This window comes from Simochromis diagramma, unplaced genomic scaffold (genome assembly GCF_900408965.1).
Source record: "Simochromis diagramma unplaced genomic scaffold, fSimDia1.1 OVJJ01000802.1, whole genome shotgun sequence".
Lineage (NCBI taxonomy): Eukaryota > Metazoa > Chordata > Actinopteri > Cichliformes > Cichlidae > Simochromis > Simochromis diagramma.
In genome coordinates, this window is record NW_024387492.1 from 10,419,402 (window position 1) to 10,438,166 (window position 18,765).

An 18,765-nucleotide genomic window follows, 5' to 3' on the forward strand; every position below is an offset into this window, starting at 1 on the left:
TATGCCATAAATTCTCTCAAAACACAACACCCACCAAAACAGCTTGTATATACACATGTGCACTTCAGTTACTAGTTATTTTTTTTTAATTAATAGTTTGACAAAATATATGAAAACTGTATATAGCAATAGAGGTTATGAAATGTAAACATGCCAAAATATTATGGTTCCAGCTGTCTGCAAATTGTCTAGTTTTCCTTTGGTAATCTTGATCATTTAAAAGTGCATTGAACTAGTGTATGCAGACAAGATCAAGATGATCTGGTGAAGTTCAATCTGAGCATTAGAATGGGGAAGAGAGGAGAGAGGATATCTGGTACGAGGAGAACAGTTTAACAAAAAAAACAAAACAACCATTGAACTAGCAGCTTAGTCAAGCCTCAAAATTGACTAATATTTGCTCCACATTTTGCAGCGCTGAGTGTGATCAGCAGAAGAGCACATTCCACCTGGCAGGGACAGTCTAACACCAGGCTTTGCATTTTCCCAATTAAACTTTCTATGAAACTAATTTGACTCAGACTGCGAAAGAAGAACATAGCTGCTTATTTATATCCATGACATCCACCTTTTTAGCCTCAGACCATCTGTAGCACATCATGCATAATAAAACCCCCCCATAACTCCAAAATTATCTCTATCATCTGTCTGAATTTTTAAATCTGTCACCGACAAATGCACGTGTGCCAAGTAAAACGGAAAGCCTGACTATTGTAACGACAGAAACTGCCTGTTCACAAAAGGTGCATGTCAAGAGCCGAGTTTGTTTCGTTCTTATCTTTTCAATTAAAAATGTGCAGCAATGCGTCAGAAGCAGCTGCTGGGAGTGTGGAAGTAACCATAAATACAGCTGCTTTGTGAAACTGCAGAGTTGTCACAGGAGCATGGATAGAGTGACGAGGCCAAAGTATTTCCACTTCACTGTCAGTTCAATAAATTAGAGGTTAAAGATCACCGAGCAACCGGCTTATTGTAACTTGCACATTAAAGACAAGAGTGTGAATAACAGTGGCCGTTCACTGATGCCGAACCTGCGGGGGCTGGTACACCGCTAACACTGCGACACAGAGGAATGTGTCCACAATCAATCCTCCTCCTGTGGTGAAGGAGAAGGGGAAAAAAAGGCACAGCAGGAGGCAGAGAAGACGGAGGAAAAAATAAAGTATGGAGTGTTTCCTCTCAGGACAGCAGCGCTACTTAATGTGCTGTAGTAAAGGAAAGTTTTCAGAGGAGGTGAAGCGAGAAAATGAGATACGATGGAACATGGTGACGGGAACTTTTAAAATGGCAAAAAAAAGGAAAATCAGCACGAATTAAAGGTCAGAATAAAGTAACTAAAAGAGCAAGAGGAGAAGGCAGATGCAAGGGCAAGTGCAAAAAAAAAAAATCAATGCAAGATTTCTCCAGTGTTACCTAATCATTCCCTCTGATCTCTTCATCCTTTCAAAAACAGCTACATAAGCGGCCAATATGTGCAGCAGAAAAACAACCTGTAATATGTTCAGTGGCCTTAACAAACAGCTGATCCTGCCCTTCAACAAGCCTTTTTCTTATTTTACTTCATCTTTGTTCCACACACTCTCAAACCACACATTCATCAACCTCTTCAGAACCAGTAATTGAAGGTCGGTCTATGATACTGACGGATGTGTATGAGAAAATGAGATAAACAAGGCTAAGAGATGGGGAGGGAATCGCAGTAGTTACAGATAATTCCTTATCACTTTTTTAAACTGCTTGAAACACACATTTATGTTTTAAGTGTAGGTGAGAGCCAGAGCAACAAAGTGAAAACTGAGGCTGATGACCCACCTGATCACAGAAGGTGGCTTTATCTCTCCCAGTGGGTGCATAGGAGGTGGCGGCGGTGGAGGGTCGTGAGGTCGGGAATACATTCTGTCCCCTGTACGGTTAAGCAGTTCGTTCATCTGAGTGTAGGGCAGCGCCGCCAGTGAGAAGGGCCCATCCAAATGCTCCATGTACAAATGAGTCCTGAGCAGAGAAACCCAGTCATTCATTCACACTGTGTTTGGTTCAGCTGTGAGTCTTTGTGTGTGTGTGCAGTTTTGTGTGTTCTTTGCACTTACTATTCTTACCCGCATAAAGCTCATCTGTCAGAACTTAAATCATGTCACTTAAACAAAACCTTACATATTCTGGGTAGGTAGAGGTGCTGTATATAGAACTGAGGTATGTTCCCAATCATTTTACCTTGTGTGTGTAGAATATTTGTAAAGGATTAAACAAAAACAAACAAGAAACACAAACACAAAGCAAACTCACACACAAAAAACAGAAGATATACTAATATACTAATTATATTTACTGTGGAGTTTGTGTTTGATTAAACACAGCGCTAAGACTTTTTGATGATCAGAAATTATGTAGTAATTGGGTCATGGAATTCACAGAGTCCAGTAATCGTAGCCAGCAACACTTAACAATACAATGCAAAAGTCCTGAGCAACACATGATTTAAGTTTTCTTAAATTTGAAAGCCAATATTTAGTATGACCACCTTTATTCTCCACCACAGCCTGAACCTTTCTTGTCATTTCTTTAAGTCGTCTTCAGGAATAGTTCTCCAGGCTTCTTGAAGGACATTCAGAGCTCTTCTTCAGATGTTGGCTGCCTTTTGTTCTGTTCTTTGTCAAGAAGATCCCACATTGCCTTAATAATGCTGAGGTCACGGACCAGTATGCTTTTACTGTACTGGCAGCATGTTTGGAATCATTTTCATGCAGAAAAATGATAAATTAATGTTTTCACTCAGAGACCATCTAGATGGTCTTGTATGGGGGATCAAAATCTGATGGTCCATTTCTGTGCTCATAATTCCATCAATTTTGACAAGATCTCCAACAACACTGGCTGAAACGCAGCCCTAAATCATGACAGAGCCTCCACTGTGTTTTACAGATGGCTGCTGTGCCTCTCTCCTGATCTCCACACCGATGATGATTCGAAAATCATCGAAAAATGTGGAATCGTCACCACATGAAACTTGTTGTTCAGTTGGCATACCTCAGCAGTTTGTGGCTTCTTGACCAGCTGAGGGTTTAGATCCATCTCTCAGGTCCTGAGTCCAGTCTTTGCAGGATTTCTTTCTTAGAACAATTTTTAACTCTTCATCTGCTGGGAATAGTTTTGTAGGCCTACCACGTCTTCATTTCTCCTCCACTTGTCTAGTTTCCTCATTTTAAGGACACTAATCCTGAAGAACTATTGCTCAAGACCTTTTTTTTTTTTTTTTTTTTTAAATGTATGAGGATGACTGGCTTCTTTTAAGCAAAATACTTGCGCTCATTATGTTCTTTAAGGTCATGTTTATGGTTTCTTCTGGCCATTACAAAGATCTGGTCACACAATATACATATACACATAAAAACAAGTAAGTAATAATAAGTAAAGAGGCACTTTTCATAAAACAAACGTATTCTCACAGGCCACAAAAGTATACACTTCCTGTTTCCATTTCTCAGCAGTTTAGAATATTTTTTTATTCACAACAATGAATTTCTGCTACAATTATTCTGTTGACAATGCTGTTGCAGTCTAGGTGAGTGCCCATCAAAAGACACTGTTATCCACAACATTGTAAATCAAACGCCGACAACCGCATCTATGGTCCATTTGCTTGAAATCTATTCTCATCAGTGCTCGCAGAAAAGATTTTGTGTCAGCTATCCACGCTACTGACAAATCCAACAAAACTACCAATTTGCATAAAATGTTTTCTTATTAATCACATTGACTGGCAGGGAAATTACTGAACACGAGTGGCACTGCAGCTCTGAGGCACAATAAAAGCAATCACAACTGTGAAGGACCTTAATCATCCCTTTTGTGGCTGCATTTCCCCAGTGCCACAGAAGTGTAAATTGCGTGAACAGATTCTCTGTGGACAGGACACTATTTATTTTTGTCCATATGATTGATTTCATCCTGCAGATGAATCCGTTTTTATCAAGTTTTCAAATTTTCAGCTCTCGTGATGTAATGTGCACGTTATTTCCACCAGGTGACACCTGACTAACTAGTGCCGTCCACCTTCACTCACCTGTTGTCGTGATAACCCGCAGATCCGTTGGCCTCTCTGTGTTTGTCTTCAGGTAAGTCCTGGGCGAGCTCTGCCCCCAGTGCCAGTTTCTGCCACTCCTTCTTACGATCGTGAGGTGCTCGCGGTATCTTCTCCGGCTCGTGTGGACGGTCGATCGCCTTCAGCTTTAGAAGAGGAGGCGAAGACGGTGACGGGGATGGAGGGAGATGGAATAGTTAAAAGGAATAATGGGAAGTGGTGGATGAATCCACATGAGGTGTTTTGGGGATGACAATGAGGATGAGAGTGGAAAGAGAAGAGCAGGAGACAAAAAATAATATTAGCCATTAGATTTATTTTCCAAAACTGATGAAGGATTGTTAAACATTTGAACGACAGAGCTTGAAAATTACAGTCAAGATTTATCAATGCAGAAGTAGAAAGAAGCGTTCACACACTCAAACAACCAAATCCAAAACGTAATAACTGATCCAAACTGTCCCTCTTTGTAATTTACTTTAAGGTGCCAAATAAACATCAACCTACCACAACAGTCTTAACAATATCTGTGCTTTCTAATCATCTTAAACTTAAAAGCACATTTTTTTAAAGGGGTAGCGCTTCACAGAAAATACTGCATCACACAAGCTTGGGAGCAGGGAGTGCTCATTGACTGACTGAATCAAATTGTGGGTAAATATTTTTTTTTCCAAAGCTTAAAAGTCTATAAAGAAAGATGGGTAATATTTTGTTATAATCTCGTGCCCATCGTCAAACAGCAATCCCTGACTCCCAGATTTCAGCATGACTGATTTGCAACAGAGGAAAAAAATCAGCAGCAAGCTGCTGAGGTAGAAGTTTGTTCTTTTTTTTGTTTTTAAATCAAATAATCGCTGTTTTTTCACATACCTGCCCTGGAAGGTCTAAGTACCTATAGACCTGATCATACATGCGGGGGTCCTGCAACTACAAGAACAAAAACAAAAACCACAAGAGAAGCACCAGGGGTGAGGGGACGGGGTTCAAAATAATCAACACGGCACAGGATTGAGCACAGCGCTGCTGCACACAGTCAACGGGGACAAAAACAGAGTGGGCGGTGAGAAGTAGGACAAAAGGGAAAGAGGGGGGGGGGAAAAAGTGCTGTTAAACAGAAAAATGACAACGTGCACAGCGCGGGGGACGTCACAATGGCACGCAAAGACCCACACACACGACCACACACACACCCACAGTGAATATAACAGAGTGCCGCTTCATCCCAAACAGACAGACTAAGGCAGAAAAGGAGAGATCTCACTGGAATGGGGGGAGCAAATCTACAAAGGTGTGTTTCTACATGCGATGCACAGCAACAACCCACACTGGAGAATGACATGCAAAACAGAAAATGCACACACTCGTGCTAGCCAACCCAAAACAATGAGAGAGCAGATTATATTAAAGAAGGGCAATAAAAACATAAAGGGGACTTTTCACAGTCAATCTAAATATAAAGATATGCATGAAAACACTTTACAATCTTTAGTCAACTTAAACCAGCTAACAATATAAATCAATGTGAAAAATTATTCTCAACGCTAAACATAGACAACTGTAATAAAAGCAAACTTACGAACTAATAAAATAAAACGTATTTATTCTGCAAAAACTGGATAAAACAAGTGAGTTTGGCTTTAAATATTATGTTTCTACTTTCTATCTTCTTGTGGTGCTCAGCTTATTTGCTTTATTAAGGTCATGCATGTAAATTTTTCACAAATATATTTACAGTCGACAGCTGCGTATAGCGTAGATATTAACCAATACACCATTAACTTCAGTTTGCAATTAAGAGTGAAAAGCATATTGGTTCAGGGACTCTTTTCAGCTGCTGGTCTATACACAGCTGGCACTTTGGAGAATATTTACAGTATGTGGGAGCAATTGTGTTCATGATAACGAGGGATCATGTCAGCCAGTACAAGTGCATCATGTAGCTGTGATTTAAAGAGTTTTACAAGAAGAGGGGGGAGGACTGCAGCACAGGAACACTGTTTTTTTAAGGCTACACAGACAATACCTGTTAGTGGGATGCTTTTATGATGCCTTTTTTTGTGCCTTTTTTTGACATTAAGACAAAAAAAAGAAAGCACAGACATGCTTGTGTGTTAGTAATTTAACAAGACATATTTGTGCTGATTATAAAAACACAATCCGTTTCAAATAAAACTATTTACAACACAAGCCGATATTCAGTTAGGGTATCAAACAATACCAATATTATATCTAGCTGTAGACGTACCAAACAAGTGTGTGTGTGTGTGTGTGTGTGTGTGTGTGTGTGTGTGTGTGTGTGTGCGTGTGTGTGCGCGCTCAGATGAAGCATGTTGGCTGAGAGGTGACAGGTTGTGGACAGCATCTTCTCTGGTTTGGTTAAATGATGCTGATTTTGTTCGCTGAGAGAATAAATTCCAACTGTAACGCACATCGATTCGGTTCTGAATCATCGTGGCCTATTATCCCTGATGAGGCATCGACTGAAGAAAAGCATCTCCGCTTAAACACACACAGTCAGACACACAACCGCCTCCTCCTCTGCTTAAACACATTAATATATCTTAACTAAAACTTTATTATTTATTAGATTGTCAAGACCTTTTACCGTGTCTAAGCTGCGCTGGGCCTCTAAAATCCAGCTGCAATCATCGAATCAGTTATGAGTTTTACTTTTCCTAAACTCGGCTTCCTGAAAGGTTTTCAGTTTTAGCCTCGTGGCAATATAACATTAAATAACACTTGAAATAAAAATAAGCTAATGTACTATAAAATTCCATCTATGGGTCTATAGACTATAATGAGTGAATTTTTTTGCTTTAATGACATAAGAAGAAGGGTTGGCAGGAAGGACAGGTGGCAGTCAAACGTATAGTGTGAGACAAACCGTCCATCAAACAGAGTGTCGGAGTGATGGCTTTAATGCTGTAGTGCAGCAATCAATGTGAAAATAAGTTTTTGTTTTAATGGAGGGGAAAATAGATTAGATAGTGTTCGTACAAGAGAGAAAATGAGACATTTTTTTCCTGTGAGCGTGTGTTTGTAAGCGTGCATGTGTGAGTCACAGCTGTTATATATGTAGCTAATTTTCAATGGGCTGTGTGCCTCTGCTAGGTCGTCATCTTTCATCTGAATGGACTGGTACTGGCAGAGGAAGTGCCGCTGTGTAAGCACAGTGTGTATATGCAACACAGTGGTTATAGATTTATTTTATATACAGACTGTATTCCTGTGTGCACACCTGTGTCCAGACCGTTATACACACTACAGGCATCATTTGTGCGATCATTTGTGCGTATAGTTTCAACTGACAGACTCAGCAGAATCGTGGCTATGTAACCCCCCCTCCCCAACCCCCATCACAGGAATGCCCACAGAGGCATTCAACCACTGCTGACAATAACGCTAACCTCTCACAATATGCACACATAGCTGCTGCTGCTGATCTTTGTAAAATAAACCATTTGGATGCAAATCCTTAATGAAGCCTCATGTCAATACTGAAATAAAGTCCTAGCAAGGTGAAGAAGGCTCAAAAATAGCACGAAATATGAAAAGTTACTGATGCCTTTACTGCAGCAAAAGCAAATGTCTTCCTGTACAATGCACTCTGACATATGCAGTGTGCTTTTGTAACAATCCAAGCAGAAGACCTCCCGCTTCATATGTCCTTTAGTGTTAGTTTGACCAAACCACAAATCAAAAGACATGTGGAGGTAAGTCAAAAGCACTACCAACTACCACACAGGTAAGTTACTGCTCTGAGTTGTTTTGCAGTTAGTATAGTGAGTTCTCAGCGCTGTATCCCAAATTCCTTATTTTCAAAAGGTGTGCACTGACACGCCTACAGGTATGGCTTGAAATTATTCATATTTAAACTCAAAAACAGTACACATTTTTTTATGTCATTGTTCATTGCTCATCGTTAGACTGCACTAAAGACGTAAACATAAAGTATTATTAGAAAATTAGAGTATATTAGAGTATATTATTATTATTAGAGTATATTATCTAGAAACACACAAAAGATGTTTTACTGAGCAGCATACTTTGTGTGTGTTAAAGCCACAGCCGTATGTATTTAAAGCACATGCAACCACAGGCTATGTTTAAAACTTGAGTTTTGTCATCTGCCCTTTTTTGTAGATTTTTGGTAAAAGGCAGTACACATCAAGGACTCTTGCCCCCCCCCTTTTTTTTTTCTTAAACAGAACTGGGATGCAGGTAAGTGTTAGAGGGTTGTTAGTGATGGGCTTGAGGTGGGCAGCTCACTTGCCCAAAGCAAACCAGAGGGGGGAGTGGAGAAGTGGGAGGATAAAGAGGGCTGCAGGCCACTGCAAAGCAGAGCAGATGCTCTGGTGGAGGTGGAGAGAGGACAAGGGAGAAGCTCTTACCTCTGGGGGAGTAAGGGAAGGAGGAGGGGTTTCAGAGAGGACTCTTATAAGGCTCTTGGGACACACAAGATAAGGCATTTCCAGCTGCACAGAGTTAGATAAAGATTCAGAAAATAATGTAAAAGCAACGGTAGAGAAGAACAAGGACAGTGGAAGCTAGATCCTGAAGCAGGATCTTGACTGAACTTTACTGTTAAAACATTACTTGCTTTATGCTTTACATAGTATTAGCACTTAGCTCAAAATTTAAGCTAAAATGGAATCAAAAAGCTGTAAATTGACTGTAGACAAGCTGAGTTCATATAAATATAGCTAGTAAATTGGGGTAAGAATACTGCACTGTCTGGTTGTCTCTTTTTTGCTTATTAGCCATCGTTGCTATTGCAGTAACAAGCTATTAAACTAACACAGCTCCACTAGCCTGCAACAAGCCATAAGAGCAACAGAAGGAGGTGTACTGTTATGAGGCAGGTGGCAGAATTATGCCTTGCGTTGTAGGTGCAGATGTCTCCTCTACATGTGCTGTAGTATCACAGAAATTCGATTAGAAATAAACAGTTTCTCATACCAGTCTCCTAAAGCAAAACATCTTGATAGTTAAGGCTCTCTAGCATATATGCAACAGTGACTGCAATGTTGTTTCAGAGTCATTACATTTACTCGGGATGACTTAAGCTTCATGAGAACCTGAAAACAGTCACAGATCTGCAGCTGCATTATGAGTTGGTGAGCAAAAAAGTAAAGGGCGACATTGTTAAACAACCAACACCCACTGGTGAACTGGGAGCCATGTGAAAAAAATGTATTCCTGCTTATAGGGAAGTATTTAAAATTGGGGGGAAAACATCAATAGATATCTGCTCCAGCCACGAGTGCTTTAATGAGACAGGAATAGCAGAGGAAGAGCAAAGGGGATTCTTCATAAAGGGGATTCAGATGTTGGAGATCTCAATGCCTAGTGGACCCAAACACTGATCTCAAAGAGAAACACACGATTTTCCGTCTTTCTCTCTGTTCATGTTCTTCTCATTCGCTGAGACTTTCACCCTCCGTTTCCTCTGACTAGCTCAGCACATAGTCTACTGCTAATCCACTGAGGCTAACACAGAGGCTAATGAGATTAGGAAACTGCAGGTTTCTTCCCCCCTCTCTCTGCCATATGCTGCTTGTCATTTATCACTGGCTTCTAGCTGGCTGGGCCTGTGAATACCACAATTTGTTAAATGTGGCTTCAGTCTAATGATTAGTGATGTGACCATGTAAGAAAATAGTTTGGGGATGAAGAAGATTAAATACAGTGCTGGGAAACACTTACATGTTTGAGATCATGAAACTAATTTATAATATTAGTTAAAGATAACAGATTTAATACAAAATGTAGTTAATTAATGAAATCATCATTTATAAAGTGGGAAAAAAACTAAAAACTATCCAAACCCACCTGGCCCTGAGTGAAAAAAAAAAAATTGCCCCCTAAACCTAATAACTGGTTGTGCCACCCTTGGCAGCAAGAAGTGCAATCACTTTCACATTGCTGTGGAGGAAGTTTTGTCCACTCTTCTTTGCGTAATTATGTTAAGTCAGCCACATAACTGTTCATTCCAAAGCATCTCAATCTGATTTAAGTCCAGACTTTGACTAGGCCAGTCCAAAACCTTGTTTTCTTGAGCCATTCAGAGGTGGATTTGCTGGTGTGTTTTGGATCACTGTTCTGCTGCATAGCCCAAGTGTAACTGAGCTTCAGGGCATGAACTGATGTGGGGACATTTTCCTTCAAGGTTTAGAGAGCAGAATTCATGGTGCCATCAATTACAGCAAGTCCTGAAGCAGCAAAGCAGTCCCAGATCTTCACACAACCACCACCATGTTTGACTGTTGGTGCGATCTTTTTATGAAATGCTGTGTTAGTCGTAACAGGACTCAAACCTTCCAAATGTGAGACGAGACTTTATGTTTCTTTTGGTCAGCAGTGGTTTTCTCCTTGGAACTCTCTCATGGACGAGAGTGTCCAGTCTCATTCTCGTTGTTGAATCAGGAACTCTGACCTTAAATGAGGCAGGTGAAGCCTGCAGTTCTTTAGATGTTGTTTGGGTTCTCTTGAGACCTCCTGGATGAGTTCTCGACATGCTGTTGGACTAATTTTGGTAGGCCAGCCACCCCTGGAAAGGTTGGTCACTGTTCCAAAGCTCTCACTGTGGGTCCTGGAGTCCCAAAGCCTTAAGAATTGCTTTGTACCCCTTTCAGGACTGATACATGTCAGTGATTTTGTTTCTCAGCTTTTTCTTTGAATCATGGCATGTTGTGTTGCTTTTTAAGCTCTTTTAGCCTACATCACTTTGTCAAACTGGTTCTATTTAAGTGATTTCTTGATTCAACAGGGTTCACAGTAGTCATGCCTGGGTGTAGCTAAATAAAGGAAGTAACATCCTATTATTCCCACACCTCAGTTTTTAGCTTTCAGGCAGTTTTCCTCGTTCTTACTTTAATCATTCCTTCAGCTTTCATATGCTTACCACATTTTCCACGGCCGTGAATGTGACCTTTCAAGTAAACTTAAGACTTATTTAACTTTGTCTTGATTCCTTCTTTGATTATTCTTAATAACAACCCTTACAAATTGAGTTCATTCTAGCACTGACATTTTAAAAACAGGAGACTTCAAGGTTGCTCAAGAAACTGACCATTTACTTTAATAAATATCAGAAATGTAATTTGAAAAAAAGAAAAGAAAAAGAGGTATTGCTTAAGGCGCGTGTTTAACATTGATATCGGTTTCATTATTCTGGCCACTGATCTATGATGGATGTCCTTGTTGTTACTTTGTTCAAGGAGTTATTCACTCCCAGCCTTCAACATCCTGAGCTGAAATACTATATGTAATTTTTTTCATTTTTTGTAGTTTAAGAAAGAATGCAGACGTGACCGAATCAGCTAAGCTGAGTCTCTGTTTGAAAAGTACAATAATTCAAAATACCCACTATACAGTATATGCATCAGAAAGCTTCTATGTTTAAATATCTGTGATGGCAACGAAAACTATATTTCTAAATGATTATTTATTGACTTTTTGTGTGGATTAATTCTCAGAGCAAAAATAAGCAACCTGCCTGGGGACTGCATTTAATTCTTTTCAAATTTGAGACTAATTGCAGTGAAGGCAGGTTGCTTCACACTAGCAACCTGCCTTCACTGCAATCAGTCGCAATCTGACTCAAGATTGTGCATCCACACAGTGACAAAGGTTGGTGGCAGTAATTTTGGCTGTCCTAGTCTCCAACCACCACCTTCACTAGTGTGACTGCAGCCTAGATATACTGTTTTTATGTTATTATAATATGTTATTTAAAATTAATGTTAAATGAAAAATGTAATTAGAACTTTTGCAGGTTCAGTTAAAAAAAAAAAAAAAAGAAAGAAAAAAGTTTAAGGTTTAAGAGTTTTTTTCTTCACGGTACAACTGCATCTGCTACTCCAGTTTCATTTACTAAAAACTATGGCGTTCACACCAGATCACCATTAAGGTCTAGAGCAGTACATATGTGACAAGAAAAGCCATCAAACAAAAAACTAAACTAAATAAATAAGACGAATTTAAAAATATAATTCAAGATAAACAACACAGCTGCTGCAGCCAGAGCCCAGAAGCATAAGCGTAATGTCTTAGTATCTCTGCATCATCATTAAGAATATATCTGACTTTAATTAAAACTGTGCATCCATTAAATAAATGTGTTATTTAGATGGATTCTTCTGGCGTGTAAAATAGTTTTAGGCTTAAGTTGCAGTGTTAAATGATGTAAAGAAAATTATTTTAACTATTAAGTAGTCTTACAAATATTTTATAAGGCCAATGAGAGACCTATTAAGGTTTAGTGCCTTTTGATTTAGGATTAGGTAGCTATAGATAAAAGCTATTTAATTGTTGTATATTTCAGTTGCTTGCAGCTAGTAAGGAAGAAAAAAAAAAAGGAAGCACTTAATAAAGTTTCTATCTAATAACTGATGCTTATGATAGAAAGCAAAACAATTTACACAGTCTGTAGCTCCACAGACCCTCTTATTATCCACACAGCCCCAAATTATGGTCACTTTGTACATGTTGATCTATTATCTTGAACAAAACCTGCTCCGTGATAAAAAATGAACTTGAAGCTTCCCAGCTAATGTTAATGTTGTCAGAAAAAAATAATTCAATTTGGAGGAGCAAAGCGTCTGCAAACTTCTGAATTTTCATCTGAAATTATAAGATGAAGTATCAATGGTAAACATAATTACAGCTACAAATGCATAAGCACGCACACACACACACACACACACACACACACACACACACACACACACACACACTGAACCCCATGACTGAGAGGCCCATTAAGATGATGTGGCAGAACCACTCAATCAGCAAATTGATGAAGTATAAAGTTATCAAAGATCTAAACCCGGAATTTATGTGTGTATATGCGAGTGCTTTTTCTATCCTTAATCTTTTCAGTGAGTGATTCTGCATGCTACCAGCACGCATGCATGCACGCGCACCTTCTTTGAGCCATCTTTGTCCTGTTTCTCCATGTGACCATGTATCCACTATGATGATTACACAAACCACCATATATGTTTGTGTAATAGCTCTATTCCTCCATATATCCGGTTCTCCCTGTGAATGTCTTTAAGGCCTTTCCATGGGGTCTGTCTAAGTGCCATCGTGGTGAGAGGGAAATGAACATGGCTTTACAAGCTGAGCCCACCCGGAGCTTTAATTAGAAGGAAATCATTGGAATGAGCTCTGGCTGCAAGCGGTCATATCAGCCCAACCCTCTGGAGCAAATAAGCTTTACCTAATGTTGCATGTTGTAGCTTTCTGTTTCATTTACTGCTTAAAAAAAAAAATGTGCACACAGACTAGTAAACAACCACAAATATCACTACAGTTACTCTTATTCTCTCAATCCTCCAACTAATTCTCAGCAAAACTTGTCCTCTGTGCGTCATTCCCACAATCATTAAAAACCTCATAACCAGCAAATTATATCCTCAGTGTTCACATAAACCCTCAGCACAAAATCTCTCTTTACTCCTTAGTGACGTGATTGTAATGAGCTTTGATTGACTGCGAGGGGGCAAAATGGGGAGCATGCACCGCTTCCCACGCAGGAGAATGCAAGCTGGTGCTGATTAGAGCTCCTGATGCTGAGGGTGGGAAACCCCTCGGTTTGAGTTGGGGGGGGTCATAACTCAGCACTTGGCGAGGAAGAGCCAAAGCCGCATAATTTAATTTGTCTGTGTAAATACATTGAAAAATAAAAACAACCTCAGAATGCAAATGCTTATAGATATTCCTCATGAGGCTACGAGTGACTGTTTATTTGTCGAGAAGAAGAGACGTGACGCACAGCGCAGGGGCAACTGAAGACCAGATGCTCCCATTAATTAGATGTAATGATCACACAAGCAATAACTAAGAGGGTTGACAGAGGGAAGAGTTTATAATCTATGAGTGGTGACTAATTAACTCATTTGGATGTGTGGTATAAAGCCAGACCTCTGAATCTATTAGTGAATCACCCTGCCAGTTTATTCAAGCAGGACAGATCAATCTGTATCTGTGAAGCCTCTTCGCTCTTCTACTCGCTAACCTCCGTGTGCTGCTGCCTGTCATAAACGCCCCCGTCTACGGCAGTGCACTCGTAAGCTGCTGTGTGAAAAAGCAAAAACGCAGCCGAACCTGTGCTTTGTAATTCTTCTAGACTTACCTTCTGTTTCCGCCTCTCCTTCCTCTTGTCCTCTGTGTCCTGAAGCATCTTTTCTCTCCACAGGTCAAAGAAATAGGATGGATTGGTGTAGAACTTTAGACCCTCCTTTCCATCGTCTCTGTAGACGAGCAAAAGAAACCAAGCAATCTGAGATTCGTTATTAGCAAATTTCAAATTAAAGCTCATTTATTTTCCTCTGAATCCCTGTTGGAGTATGTAACATTTCATTTAAAAAAAAAAAAAAAAAAAACAAAACCCATCACTTTCTTTTCTTTAAGCATTTACTGCTGCTAAAACTTATTTTCATTTTCAGCGAATCTGCTCGCTAATAACTGGATTAAACATTTGATCTATTAAACACAGTGACAGCTTTTAATGTTTTCCTCCCCATAATTTTACTAAGACAACACAAGACCAATTAAAGCAGAATATTCTAATGTTTAAGGAGCTAAAAACCAAATAATATTTTGCCATCCATTCCTGAAAACTGTGACCCAAATATCAAAATACTTGCAGGTTTTATTTTTATATCTCCTGAATAATTGTTTCAGTGCTTCACAGTGTAGGCTGGCAAGAGTGAGAGGAGGCACAAGACAAAGTGCAACAAAAAGTCATTATTCTGATTTATTTGCTTTTTTTTTTTTTTTTTTTTTTTTTTTTTTTAATGAAGAGTTTCCAAAAATGTGGGAGCTGCAGAAGTTGAACATCACTGAAACTCAAGAGCAGAGGATGAAAAAGGAGGGTAATGTTTATTTGCTTGTGCCCCTGCTCGTCTTTGTCTCTGTTCCCTGTGAAAACAAGCACTTGTCATGAATAATAACTAATGGTGTGTGTTATCATTCATTCCCAATTCAACTCTCATTCTCTTTCTGAATTCCTCAGTAGCATTACAGAAGGGCACGGTGGCTCGTGGTGACTGGACGAGATCAGTGCTGCGAGTATAAGGAGGGAAACATAAAGGGACATCTGACAGATGCAGATAGTTATCACATAATATCATTTCCTCTTGACAAGGAAGTAATCATACACAGGTGCCCCCAACATGCCGCCTGGAAATGCCATTTGATATCAGTATGGGGTACGACTAATTTGCTCTGCTGATGTCTTTGTCCAAATAAATTCAAAAAATCTTTCACTGGTGTTTAACTCATCCGTCCAAAATGTTTTTAAAATACCATGCTAGTAAACATGGAATCTTTCTGGCATGTAGTCACCAATGACTCTAAATACTACTACTACTACTACTATTACTATGGTTTCGTTTATCATGTTCTTCTTCATTCTCTCCTCGCTAGCAAAGGCAAAGCTGTATTTACGTATTATCACCTATCACCTGTTCATGGGCATAGCTATATTTTTTGAAAATGTGTGTCTAACACAAACCTGTATCATCACACTAATAGAGTAAGGTATCCACATATAGAGCCAAGCTGAAAAGTGACGTGAGGGTGAATTAGAATTGCGTAGCAGCTCATCTGGCTCAGTTTACAAGTCACTGCCCGTAAGACAGCAAATGTGACTCTGGCCTCGAGCACAGTTTGGATGAAGTCCCATTTGGGTAATCTCTGTGTCCAAGTTCCTTGTGAATTATAGAAGGATAGACAGACAAATGACAGATGCCTGGCTGTAGAATTAGCTTGTCCTTCATTCGGATGAGTTAAAACCTCCACGTGTGAAAGTATGTGTCCGGATATTGATACAGACCCAGAGAAGAAATATGAGCTTCTGAAGGCTACTCAAGAGAGAGTATCCCCATGATGAGATACCGAGTGAATGCTGAAAAGAGAACTCTTATTTTTAACCTTTTAAACCTCGGCCAAACCAGGAGCAGGAACTGCGTTGGCTGAGGCTGTGTGTCCAGACCGTTCAGTAGTCCTAAGGTGAACCTGTGAGCACTTGCATTCACCCGCTGTTGCCCACGCCTAGGGAGTCAATTATTTGGCAATGTCATGTTCATGAAAAAGCGAGGCTTCAGAAGGCAAGAGTGGAAAGTTTAATGATATGCAACACAATAAAGGGAAGAAAAGCTTCTGCGGTGTGCACTGCAGGTCCTCTTTGAGAGTTAAAGTAAATTATTATGCCTGCTATTTTTTTGTGTAGTTGAGGTGCATGTTTATGTTGTGTATGAGAAAGAGAAGCTCTTTTCAGGGTGGATCTGAGAAGTAACGGCATAAGGAAGTATCCTAGGGAGCCTCTTAGTAGAGAGAGTATAAATACAGGAAAAAAAGGGGGTGGGGGAGGAAGGACAAGAGGAGGAGGGAGAAATCTAACAGCAAAGCAAATTCAAAAGATCCCAAAATATGGCCAGATTCTAATTAATTAAACAGAAGAATGAAATCACCACCCATGACAATCCTAATCATTAAGCCAGTGCTGATGAACAAAAGATAAATAAATAAATAAAAGCAGCTCCAGATGAGATCTGACAAGGGTGGAAACTAAAATTCAGCTCGATAAAGGCCACAAGATGTGCTGCATTTCAACCTCTTTTAACCCACCGATGACTTGTTGTGCTTGTATATATTGAAAAAGAAAAATCACTTCAATGTTAATTAACTGGAAATATATAAAAACAATAAAGACTCTTTAATAATTATTTAAATCATATTTCTGCCACATTTACAAGACAGCACCTTAAGCCGTTTCACAGTCTGGCACCAGCTGTACCCTTTGGAGGATCACTGTTTTAAATAATGACCTTTATTCTCACCAAAAACAACAACAAAAAAAATAAATAAATAAATAAATAAATAAAAAATAAAAAACCACAGGAAAGGATTTCCCAGTTACCCTTGTAAAAACAATGCCGATCACAGATTCTACAAGGCATGCAACATATAGTGGCCCAATATTTTTACAACACATATTTTTTTGCTTTTTGTTTTAAACTTGTTGCCCACCTGTAGATGCCAGTCTTTATCTCAAGGGAACATCTAGTAGAGAAACTGTTCTCTATATAACGGCAGTTACATCGAACACACTATTGGACTATGTGCCCAAAGCTACCCTATCACTTACTGGAAAGTTGAAATTATTTTTTCAAAATTTAGCTGTTAACCTCTTAAAATAATAAATGAGAATAAATGAGAATTCGTTTTCTGCTAGCGTGACAGCAAAGCACTTAAGCGAAGCAGAAACCTGTACCCGGCTCTCCCCCGGTCTAGGCCACGTCAAGGCCCATGGGTTAAAAGCACAGCAGTGACGAGGTTTGTACACCTCAGCCTACCTCTCTCTTACAGTGCACGCATCTCTATAAGCACATCCACCAACAAAGAGATTATGTTTGGCTTTTAACCTTTTTTGCAAGTGGCCCTGTCAGGGGGAAAGCATTAGATAGAAAAGGAGGGGAAAAGGTGAGTGAAGAGTGAGGATGAAAAAAAAAAAAAAAAAGGAACAAAGTGAGAAGGTCATAAAATAGAAGAGAGAAAGTGCTGCCCAGCAGAACTTTTTATGGATTATTCATCTTTAAATGCCTCGCTCTTCTTGCTCTCTTCGCCCCCTACTTGTCCACAAGAGCCAGGAGAGATGCCTGGTGTCAAGGACTGACAAGCCTGCCAGTAATAATAAAAAAAAACCAGTGTCCTGTGTGAGTTACACTTTAAAGGCAACCCAAAAAAAAAAAAAACTGTCCAGACACAAACCACACAAAATAATGTTTAACTATTTATCCATTCTAAATTTAAGTAAAACTGCCACCCACTTGAGATTACAGATATCTTAGTCGGGGTGCATTTTCTAATCGCTCTGTGTGATGGCTTACTGTGAGCATCAGTGTCTTGTTTAATGAAAGCTTTTATAATGGTAGGCACAACCGTAATACGAGTGAATGGGCCGAATGAAAGCTGTAATTGAGGACTGTTTGGGTACATTTTGCTGACACAGTGGGGTGCAATCAGCCTCTTCTGGTGCCCATCAATAAAATACGAGCGCATTAATGTTTTCCGCTCTCCAGAGACAGAAAACACAGGGTAAACTTCTATTAACGGGAAACATGCAATTGTAGGAACAACCCCTTCTTTTGCAAACCATTTCCAGAATGCTAAACTAAACATGTATTATAATTGTAAAAAATACAAATAAAAAATACTGGTGGTTGCCAGTCCCGCCCTTTAGACTCCTAGTAAATGCACCTGTGATATCAATTTGAAAATCTTAGGTGACATGTTTTCATAAGATTTTCAGAAAACTCGAGGTCAACATCACTGATATTCATATTTGTGTGAGATTTTTAGGAAATGCACCTATGGTATTAATTTAAAAATCTTGAGTTATCGTGTTCACAAAGTTGTGTGTCACACACTACCCCAAGCCTATTCAAATGTGGCCCAGAAGCAACCTGCGAGTGGCTCTGCCTGTGGTCCTGGCAGAAACACAGAGAAAACGCAAAAAATTAATTCATTAATTAATTTTTAAAAAATTAAAAAATTAAAAATTCCCACAGCGTAGTGTAGACTGTGAATGCAACACTCCTAGTAGCCTAGCAATATTTAACCCACAATGCACCGTGATGTAAACATATTAAACAATCATCGTAATATATGATGCG

The 18,765-nt window shown here is 39.4% G+C and overlaps 1 protein-coding gene across 3 annotated transcripts in view; it reads right to left on the bottom strand.

Moving 5' to 3' along the window:
- The window catches only part of wasf1 (WASP family member 1), a 68,152-nt gene that overhangs the window by 3,214 nt on the left and 46,173 nt on the right, over nucleotides 1-18,765 (bottom strand). The window contains exons 5-9 of one of the 3 annotated variants that reach the window (XM_040017336.1): nucleotides 14,220-14,337; nucleotides 8,470-8,553; nucleotides 4,949-5,005; nucleotides 4,061-4,224; nucleotides 1,813-1,992 (exon numbers count right to left, since the gene is read on the bottom strand). In XM_040017336.1, the coding sequence (XP_039873270.1) occupies nucleotides 1,813-1,992; nucleotides 4,061-4,224; nucleotides 4,949-5,005; nucleotides 8,470-8,553; nucleotides 14,220-14,337 (603 nt within the window). The remainder of the gene's footprint in view (nucleotides 1-1,812; nucleotides 1,993-4,060; nucleotides 4,225-4,948; nucleotides 5,006-8,469; nucleotides 8,554-14,219; nucleotides 14,338-18,765) is intronic. The other 2 variants (XM_040017337.1, XM_040017338.1) reach the window with 2 other exon arrangements.